Source organism: Aulonocara sp. 'chitande type north' Nkhata Bay, linkage group LG5, assembly GCF_057382095.1.
Source record: "Aulonocara sp. 'chitande type north' Nkhata Bay isolate Kocher_YH1m ecotype deep benthic linkage group LG5, A_spYH_male_GT1.1, whole genome shotgun sequence".
NCBI classification, from domain to species: Eukaryota; Metazoa; Chordata; class Actinopteri; order Cichliformes; family Cichlidae; genus Aulonocara; species Aulonocara sp. 'chitande type north' Nkhata Bay.
Genome location: NC_141348.1, coordinates 20,862,616 through 20,873,248, shown reverse-complemented (window position 1 = coordinate 20,873,248; position 10,633 = coordinate 20,862,616). Strand labels below are relative to the sequence as shown.

Genomic DNA, 10,633 nt, shown 5'->3' with positions numbered 1-10,633 from the left:
TCTGGTATGACTGTTTCATTGTGCAGCCTGTTGATGATCTTCCGTTAACAAATGTCAGTCTTTGTGGCACACTGCTCAAAATTAAACACTTTTGAAAGACAGCATAGCTTCAGTTAAACTTCTGGGATGTTGATCTGGTTAGTCAGGTAGGAGAGGGGGTTGTTAATCAAGTTCAGCTGCTTTAGTGTTAATGAAATTCACCAGTGCACTAAAAAGGCAACTATGAGAACCGCCCACAACAGTCATGGTTTTTCCAGGTGGAGGTCACCACCCCTCCCCCATCTTTTGCCCTTTCATTTAAACTAGTTTTGCATGTGGCTGGGGTCAGTGTCACTACAGGTAGCATGAGGCGATGCAGTGTATCTAGAAACTATTCATCTTCTTCACCGCGTCACTTGTTCCACATTTTGTCATGTTACAGCCTTATTCAAAACACATTCAAATTCATTTTCCACCTCAAAATTCTCCACACAATAACCCATAAGGCGGGAAAAAGTAGGCAAGTATTTACAGCCTTTGCTCAATTCTTTATTCAAAGTGCAATTAATGCCTCAGGTCTTTTTGAGCATGATACTACAAGCTTGGCACACCTGTTTTGGGGCTCTTATTCTTCTTTGCACTTTGAACTTCTTAAGCTCAATCAGATTGGATGCAATTTTTTTTTGCTGTACAGCAATTTTCACTTCTCTCCAGAGAAGTGCAATCAGGTTCAAGTCTGGGTTCTGGCTGGGCCGCTCAAAGACATTTACAGAGTTGTCTTGAAGTCAGTCCTTTGTCATCTTGGCTGTGTGCTTAGGAGTTTTGTCCTGCTGCAAGATGAATAGTCACCCCAGGCCAAAGGTCCTGAGCACTCTGGAGCAGGATATCATCAGTGACGTCTCTTTACGTTGCTGCATTCATCTTTCCCTTGACCCTGAATAGCCTCCCATTTCCTGCTGCCAAAAAGATCCCCAGAATGATGTTGCCACCACCATGATTCTCTGTAGGGATGGTATTGGCCAAGTGATGAGCAGTACCTGGTTTCCTCCAGACATGACACTTGGCATTTAAACCAGAGACTTCAATCTTGATTTAAAAAAAGAAAAGAAAAGAGGTCTTCAATATTTGAAAGCCTTTGTTTCATCAGTTCTTTTGGTAAACTCCAGGTGTGCTGTCATACGCCTTTTACGGAGGGTTGTCTTCCATCTGGCCGCTCTATTATACAGGCCTGATTGGTGGAATGCTGCAGAAATGGTTGTCCTTCTAAAAGGGTCTCCTCTCTCCTCAAAGTAATGCCAGAGCTCTGACAGAGTGAACCTTCCTAACTAAGGTTCTTGTACCCAGATGACTTAAATTGGCCAGGCTGCCAACTCCAGGAAGTCCTACTGGTTCCAAATTTCATCCATTTACAGATGATGAAGGCCACTCTGCTAACTGGAACCTCCAATGCTGTAAAAACACCTCTGTATTGCAGCCCAGATCTGTGCCTCATTCCATCTCCCTGGACTTCATGGCTTGGTTTGTACTGTGACATAATCGGTCAGCTATGGGACCTTATATAAACAGGTGCGTGCCTTTCCAAATCATGTCCAATCAACTGAATTTACCACAGGTGGACTCCAATCAAGTTGTATAAAGGTGTGACAGACAATTAGTGGAAACAGGACGCAGCTGAGCTCAGTTGTACCTGTGTGTCATGGCAAAGGCTGTGAATACCTATGTGGATGTTATTTATTTTTAATACATTTGCAAGAAGTTTTTTTTCTTCACTTTGTCATTATGGGGTTATTGTGTGTAGAATTTTGAGGTGAAACAAATTTAATCCATTTTGGAATAAGGCTGTAACATGACAAAATGTGGAATAAGTGAAGCCCCGTAAATACTTTTGGGTCAGTGATGGTCTGAGGAGGCGTATCAATGGAAGGACCCACATACCTCTACAGGCTAGGCAACATTATCCTGACTGCCATTAAGTATCAGGATGCAGGACGTTCCTGGAGGAGTAATGAAATAATACCATCAACTGTCCCCCACACTCACCTGATCTAAATCCAATAAAACACCTCTGTGATGCTGCAAGGTTGCACCTAAAGCTGTCCAGGAGCTCACTGATGTCCAGAGCTGGGAAATCCCCCATGACACTGTCATCTCATTAGAGGCATGCCCCAACATCATCAGGCATGCACACAAGGTCATGGAGACTATACAAACGACCGAGTACTGTTTTGAGTGGCTGCAATTACATTTCAGCAAAGTGGATTGCATGCTGCATCATTTAATCACTTTGATTTTCAGGGAGACTTTGAATTCAGCCCTCTGTAGGTTGATCATTTTAATCTCGATGTGGCATCTTTTTGTTCCCGACACATTTCCAGATATCACAAATATCAGTAAAATTTTCCCGCATTTCCCCCCACTGAGATCTGATGTTTGTTTTGTTTTTTGAGCAGTATATTTACTTTGAATGGATCCCAGTGTCATATTTCTCAATACAGAACAAACTTTTACTTTAATTCTAGAAGCAGCATGAGAAAACCTTCACACATGAGATGTGGAGGAGGATTATCCGGTGCACGTTGGAGCCGAAAATTCTCATCTCAGTTATGTGGATCATCGGTGACTGGTTTTATACTGGTAAAATAGTACCTTATAAAGTCTTTGTTAATACCTACTACGACTGTAAGAGGGAAATAAAAAAAAAATTAAAAAAAATACATTGTTCAACATTTCAAAGGCAACCCAGAGAACTCTGATAGGGCAGTTTCAGTTTTTATTTCACTACAGCGATTTATCAATGAAACTCATTTGTTAAAACTAGTCCCCGACTCGAAAGCAATCAGCAGCTGCCAACCAGAAAAACCAGCCGTCCTCTGCTACTGGGTAATGCCACCAAAAAGTCATTATGGCAACTGCATATGGTTAAATCTAATGACTTCTTACCCCACAACAGATGTGCAAATAAGTTCAGGTTAAACAGACTTTTTAATTTGTCACAGCAAGTTAAGCACAGGTTGATGAATGATTGTTATGTTCCACCTGGGGGAGGTCTTACTCTTTTGCATGCTGTAATAGCTTACTGGGAAACATAGCAAAATTACATCATCAATAACTCCACCTGTGCTTTCACAAACTATTCCCAAAGTCAAACTGTCTGCTGTGGGGGGGACAAAAAAAGTCTGTGGATGGATAAATCGGTATGAGTGGTAGCTCCCCCCACGATCATCATGTGACTGGTAAAACTGTACACACATTCAACACACATGAAGACACTGAACACGTTCAAAGTTGAGGGTGAAGAAACACTGCAAGGGTGGCAGTACAGAACACAGCTCACAGAGTCAGCAAGGCAATCAAGATCTTATTAACCAAGAAAAAGCAAAAACAAAACACTGCCTGCATCAGCAGATGATGTCTGAGGTAAATCATCTCTTTGGCCCCTTCAGTGCAGAGCTGATTCAATCTTTTTCACATAATACTAAGTGAGGACGCTTCAAACTAAAATCAATCGAAAGGTTGTTGCAGTAACATGCCAAAGTATTTTAAGAACTGTCAAGCGACTATAAAATCAAATATCTAACAAAGTACAATCTTCCCACCCTTTTAATCCCTTTGAGCTTTTTGATTTTTTTTTTATCCAGAGTAGAAAATGTGTTATACATGTACATTCAACATGCAGCAATGTAGTCTGAAAAACCGCAACAATTATACTACAGGGTCCCCTCTCCCATGTGTCTATGACCAGACCGTCACACTTCAATTCAGTGTTGGTTTTTACTAAACATCTAACAATCAAAATGTGTATTTGCCAAAAACCTTCACTGAACATGATATACAGATCATCAAGTATCGTCTTTTATGAGTGTAGCGAGATAATGAGGTTCCTGATGCAATGCCTGCTGTAGTAGGGGCTGAGAAGAGAGACTCATGAGTAGATTAAGGAGGGGTACTGTGGATGCCACCAGTCCATGAGCTTCACACTGTGTACAGGATCCAACACCACCTGGGTCCCACCTTGATCCACTCTTTTCTTCCCCCGTTGGAGTGGCGAGTCTTGTAACACAAGCCGAACGCGGTGGTGGCGCATGTCTGTGCTTACATTTATTGTGAACTAGGAGGCAAAACAAGAGGAAAAGTCCATGAGTTTCTAGTCTGTAGCTCAGAAGAAGAATCAACCCTTTGTCATGTGAGGAAACATATACAGTCACTTTATTTAACAGAAGATTTTTGGAAAAAGAAAAGTAAAAATGTCTTATATTATCAACAACACACAGGGTTAAAATTTTGTATTTCCAAGTATGTCAATGAATGACGTTAAGACTAAAGCTGGTGTTTAGTAAAACTCAACAGAACAGTACATAAGAGCTCTCTGAAGCCTTCCTGTGTGATTGATCACTGACACCGAACTGCATTTTGATCACATTTCCTTTTATAACTTCAACTTATTTCAAGCAGTTTAACACAGTAAAAATAATTAACTGGTAAAGCATACTAATGGGTCACATCAGCTGAATTAGTAGTTGCAATCTTCATCCAGATCTTTGTTCTTTAATCTTAATGCTATTTAATGTCAATTGTCTAATAAAATAATATACTAGTGAGGAGTATTACATTTATTTTAAAGCATCAATCAATTCAAACAAGAGTTACCACAACAACCTACTGATTGGTTGTGTATGCCATGAGACAGTTGCTTTCACTGATTGAAACTCTTTTTATATACACATTTAAAAACTTTATAGGCAGCACTTGACACTGCTACCTTGTAAAGATCAGCTGCAGAATAACACACACCAGTACTCAAAGGAACATTAAGGCAGGCAAAAAAACAAGGTGAGTTACTTGCCAGGCTCAGCGTCATGCCCATGACTACTGGGGTGAAGATGAAGTTGAGGGTGGTGACCTGAAGCACATAGCAGTCAGAGTCTGGATTCATGTGAACATCTTCGTACTGTCTAGGCATACGCAAGGACTTGGCACAACCATTCCTACCGTTTCCCTGCTGAGACAAAGACACCAGAGAGACACATTTAAAACAGAAAACATGAAAGCAGAACTCACAATAAGTCAGAGTGTTTGTCAGAAATGTTGCTAGTGATGAATGAGTCAGTCTACATTAAGCAGTGAACCTAAATGGATGGAGAAACAGCTTTTTCAAGCAGTTTCTTTTTATCTGAGGCTAATAAGATACATCATCAAACTCAACCGCTGTATCTTAGTCTCTACATATATGTGGGGATATAAAAGAATGGTTATGATTTATTTTCAATTATTAAAATATTAGTTTAATTATACAAAAAAGTTTCTGTATTGTCTACGTCTCTTAAAATTACTCCTTCCAGTGCTTCACAGAATGTAATGCACCTCTACAGCCAGATGGTGGCAATAATGCACCTGTTGTTTAATGCCAACCAGCATTAAACAACAAAAATAGAACTACGGATTTCCAGCTTGGAGAAGAAAATTGTGTGGAGCAATGCACAAACAGGAGAAAGAAGTGAAGCTGATGACTACTACAGCTGAGAAAAGGTTCGGAAAACTAAACCAAAATGAGCTCCAGTGCAAACTCTGCCATGACACTGGTGCACCACAAGTACGCCTTGTCATTTGTGAGTAGAGGTGGGTGGGTGATTTTTTAAAGATGAGTCGAATAGTTCCCAGAGAATACATTATAGTATTAGAAATGCCCACCCCAAATAAAATGATGGCAAATGATGTTACCTGCTTTAAAAATTTAAAGTTGAACTCCCACAACGTTTCAGACCGAGTCCCCGACACCTTTTTGACCCAGAAAAGTAAACACTGTAAAAGGAAAAAGGCAGACATTTACCCAATGAAATTCTAACATCTTTGCAGATGTTCGTAATTATTTCTTGGAAAGGACGTTAAGCAAACTGAGAAATATGCATTTTGCATGTGGAAAAACTGAGATCAGAGTCTTCAGTAAAGCCACACTGAAATTCCTTCACTTGATAGAAAGTTTGGTCTAGTACTAACTTGCATCCTCAAGTCTAAAATCATATCAGTGTTGATAATAGTCGTGATAAACACTGAATTTCTTTTCTATCCAACTACAAAGCAGAGGTCACACACAAATATCAGCCATACGCAAATAGATCCACCTGCTTGCATATGTCTGCAGGTAAATCAAACAGCTCCACCTCAACTATAATAAAAAGGTCTTTGAGGAGCTTTACCTTGGAGTTGAGTAAGGTAGTGGGTGTGGATTCTGGCAGTGGAGGAATCTTTGACACGCGCAAGGTGAACGGCTCATATAAATGGAAAAGGGAACGAATCACACAAGCCCGTAAGAAACGCATCTTCTCAATAGAGACAGGCTGGAGGCGAAGTGGCAGCTCAACATCAATCCTGTAGTGTCTTTAAAAAGAGAGAGCAGAGAAGGAGGAATGATGTGAGGTGATGTTAACTAGGACTTAGTACACCATTTTCACTGCATTCACCGCTTCTATCACAACATTAACGATGTGCTACTATGTTTTAACAAGGACTATTATCTGTAGGATGACACCTTTAATAATTTCCCCCTATGCTGGCAATATATACAAATCTCAGAGGTGGGAGCATGAAAACTGTACACTTTCCTTGTATTCCACATGAACTACTGCTGTAAGTGAATCACATAGCACCACTCAAATGCATGAATCCAGTAAGCAGCAGATCATAAACGTATACTGTGCCTTCAACAGTGGAAATCACAAACACTCGACTACTCTGTGTCAATATTTTTATCAGTGCCAGTACGCAAGTGATCACAAAACCACCTCACCTCCTGTAGAGCCTAGTCCAAAAAGCTGCAGTGCAAGTGACCGTCCAGGCATTCCTACAGATTAGAGCAAATCTGCACACATCCTCAGGCCGAATGTAGGAGGAGAGCACCAACCAAATGTCCACCGGATAATCTACACCATCACTGCTCTCACTGTTTTCTGTGAAGAAAACAAAGAAAACACAATCAATACCAAGTTAAACATACTAGTTTCGAAATGTATTTTGCACAATGGTCCACAAATTTTTGTGATTATATTTATATACTTAATGTGGCCGTTAGCATTGAAGTAAAAAAGGCACACGTCTTACTTAGATGTGTTGTGTACATAAAATCAATTATAGGTGGAACAGATGTTTTGTGAGTTGCTATCAGACCAGTGGAGGGAGGAACGTGCACACCTCTCTCCCTGTTGGCATCACAGAATATTAGAGTGCAAGAATAACTGTATTGCTTTATAGTGTTTAAAGTATTTTTTTTGCAATTTTTTTCATATCTAGTTTTTTTTTATATTTTAAACCTGGGCCCCTTTGAGAGTGGAAGCAGCTGCTGGTCAGTGAGGATAGATTGATGTACCAGGTATTTTAATACTAATACTGTAGTGCTGTGCTTTGAAATGTCTCTCTAATAAAGCTTTAATATTGAGAATTTGTAAGTAAGTAAGAATTTGTTTCTAGGCAGAGTACAAGTGATCCATTGCTGCAGGACTAGTTTCTTTTTTTCATGTCTGTTTGGCTGCATTTGCTTGCCTCCCCATTACAATACAAGTTGACTTCACTCAGGTCACTCCCCAGTCAGCCAGACTGCACAGGCTTTTGTATGAATGCGTACGTTTGTCATGGGCTGCAATGAAACTAATCGGGTATGGAATTCAGAGGGTGTTTGTTCAATCGGTGTGCTTTTGATTGACTGCAGTGTTTTCTGAAGTGGAGCAAAACTGTTCCCGACCTGCTGTTGAGACTGGGTCTTGTATTAACAGTAATGGTAAATGGACTGGTATATAGTCCTTTTCTACTCAACCTAAGCACTTAAAGCACTTCACACTACAAACCTCATTTACAGACATTCATGTGTTCAAGTGCTTTTGTCTGTGCATCCTTATCCTAATGTTCACACCCCATCAAACTCCATTGGATCCACCAGAGTAAATCAGGATTCAGCATCTTGCTAAGAATCCGTCTATAAGCTTTGGAGGTGGGAGGGATCAAACCACTGACCTTCTAGTTGCTAGATGAATGAGCAACAGCTTACCCCAAAATGAGTTGACTGTTGTGAGACTTGTTTTTTTTATCTTTATTGAATGGAAAATCCACTTTTTCTTAATGCTAGTAAACTGTCATGGTGTAACATTAACGATAAAGTGAAATGATACCCTTTCTCCTCTTGTTCTTCTTTTTGCGGGACACTTTAGTTTCGTTCTCTCCATCTTCTTCAGGGTCCTGCTCGTCGCTACTGCCCAAAGCGTCTGCTTTGACGCTTACTGCGGAGGAGAGGACTTCCTCTACAGCACCCTGCGATGCTTCCAGGCCGCAGAGTAATTTCACTGAAACAGAAGATTATAAGTAAAGCACCAGGACAGGAATCAACCACAGTATAACTTCAGTCATCAAAGGTTACCTTCTTTTTCAATCGCATTTACAACAGCCTTTTTAACCCTCCCCGACTTCACAACGGCTGGGTCGGCATCAGCATAATCAGCTACAGTGACTAAGGAAAAGAACAGCAGATCATTAGCTTAACTTTTCACAGTGTCACAGTTGTGAAGCTTACCGGTGTTCCAGATTAACTGGATTTGGTCGAACAGATGTGTGGCAGACTTGCGTTTCAGGAGCTGCTACCGACAAACCAGCAAAAAAAAAAAAAAAAAAAAAAAAAAAAAAAATCGCCAAATGTGTCATCTGTGACACTTGTGAGGTTATTTCAAACACACTCCGTCAGTCTTGATGCTGTTGAACAACAGAATGTTTAAAAATGTCGCGAGTTTACCTGGTGATATTCTCATGTCACCATCTCATCGCGAAAACAGCAAACAATTAACACCACGCCGATGTTGTTCACCGGACAGCAAGAGTAAACGACCGGGAGAATCTAGTCGTCGTTATCGTCCCCCTCATACGTTTTATTTCTCCGATTTCAGCGTTTTTGCTTCACAACTAAAGCGAGCAGTTTACTTTGTGTGCACTAACATGGACTCGAATCAACCAGCGCCACCTCTGGCCAAGTGCCCCAGCCTACAGCCAGATCAACTTGTGACACACATCTGCATCACGTTTGAATTCGTTTCATGCACAATGCATTTGTTCCTTTCAATTGTGTCTGTTTGTGCGTCATCCAAATAAACCTTTGAAATGCATGTGAACAACATCGGCGTGGTGTTAATTGTTTGCGGTTTTCGCGATCGTGTCGTACATGAGAATATCACCAGGTAAACTCGCGACATTTCTAAACATTTTGTTGTTCAACAGCATCAAGACTGACAGAGTGTGTTTGAGATAACCTCACAAGTGTCACAGATGACACATTTGGCGGGTTTTTTTTTTTTTTGCTGGTTTGTCGGTAGCAGCTCCTGAAACGCAAGTCTGCCACATCTGTTCGACCAAAGCCAGTTAATCTGGAACACCGGCGCACCCTGCTGACCTGTCACGTGATTCAAATGAACTTAAAATGATCTTAAAAGAATAACACAAACACTGCAAATCGCATTGGTCACCTGTAAAACCGCAGAATGCCTTTTGGCTTTATGAAGTTGGGAGAACATGACAGAAACTTCAGCAGAATGTGAGAAGGCGGGCTAGCTTTCTGGCTAATCATATCCTACCTGATTCCGAACAAACGTCCCCGGCCTTAAATTTCAGCCGTTTTCGGTTCCCTTTCTTGGGCATGACGATACCAAATATCTGTGGACGCTTAACGTGGCTGTGAGTCCTGCCATGTCTCTATGGCAAGCTGAGGTAAAGAGAAAGAAAGAAAAATCACAGAGAAATTGAAAAATGTTCCGCCAGGATCTTCAGCCATCATGGACTGACGTGACGTTGCAAATAACGCGAGAGTACCGTTTTCACTTTTTTCCTTGCCGCGCACTACTGCCATCTGTAGGCGTTTGTTAAGATTTCAGTCTATCGGGACTACAGCTTGTATGCCATTTAAAACCTGTTAATTGTTTTTTTTTATTATAAAATAGCTTTAAGGTGAATTATATATATTTTTACTTTTTGAGGATGACTGCATGTAAATATGGATACCAGACAGATTATACACGTTTTTGATTGCTTTATTCTCCAGCGAGTGCTGCCTGGCTGAAGTGTTATCACACTGATGACATAAAAGAAGAGGTACTGTGTCACTCTGCCGCTAATGTACCATTAAAGCTGCCAAGACGTCACTGAGCCACGCAGACTTACCATTAGTAGGAGAGGGGAAAGAGTTCATTATGAATTCTGTACTGTATTCAGTGATTTTGTAATAGTGTCACAAAGAACCTGAGCATACCAAAACTTTCCCAGGCAGCACTGTTGTTAAACTGTGACAATTTTTTTTCCACAGAAAGTCCTGCTGCATTTTAGAGATCAAAAAGCAGAGGTTGTCCTCCAATATCTGGCCATTGCAAATTACCCTTTAACAACTACGTAACATCAAAGCATCTCTCTCATCTCCTCAGATGTTAGACTCAGAGTCAGAGGAGATAAGAATAAAATGATATACTTCTTCGCTGCAGTCAGAGCTGTTATCAACCCCTTAGAGGTCTCAGATCCATAGCTGCAGTGCTGTCAAACACATTACGACCTCTCTTCATTTCAAAAGAGATTTCTTTTTTGCAACACAGCATCTTTATTTAACAAGAAAGCAACTGGGATAACAACAGCAATAATA

At 40.7% G+C, this 10,633-nt stretch overlaps 1 protein-coding gene across 3 annotated transcripts; it reads right to left on the bottom strand.

Moving 5' to 3' along the window:
• Positions 1–2,942: 2,942 nt before the first annotated feature.
• tmem183a (transmembrane protein 183A) lies at positions 2,943–9,789 on the bottom strand. Of its 3 annotated transcripts, none has more exons than XM_086291981.1 (8): positions 9,582–9,789; positions 8,381–8,470; positions 8,136–8,306; positions 6,764–6,923; positions 6,174–6,354; positions 5,698–5,778; positions 4,819–4,978; positions 2,943–4,087 (listed from the first exon to the last, which is right to left on the bottom strand). In XM_086291981.1, the coding sequence occupies exons 1-8, from the start codon at positions 9,643–9,645 to the stop codon at positions 3,819–3,821; spliced, it is 1,176 nt and encodes a 391-aa protein (XP_086148107.1). In that variant the 5' UTR covers positions 9,646–9,789; the 3' UTR covers positions 2,943–3,818. The 3 variants fall into 3 exon arrangements, with proteins under 3 accessions (XP_086148107.1, XP_086148105.1, XP_086148106.1); XM_086291979.1 differs by having other exon boundaries at positions 4,823–4,978; XM_086291980.1 differs by having other exon boundaries at positions 4,823–4,975.
• Between the last annotated feature and the right edge of the window lie 844 nt (positions 9,790–10,633).

What these genes read in the sequence shown, in the direction of transcription:
- tmem183a (XM_086291981.1), bottom strand. Translation starts at nt 9,645, where the DNA reads ATGCCCAAGAAAGGGAACCGAAAACGGCTGAAATTTAAGGCCGGGGAC. An exon ending in GGACGTTTGTTCGGAATCAG is followed by an intron (nt 8,471 to 9,581) that starts GTAGGATATGAT and finishes TCTTTTCCTTAG; the next exon opens with TCACTGTAGCTGATTATGCT. An exon ending in CTACCTTACTCAACTCCAAG is followed by an intron (nt 5,779 to 6,173) that starts GTAAAGCTCCTC and finishes TTCCTTTTACAG; the next exon opens with TGTTTACTTTTCTGGGTCAA.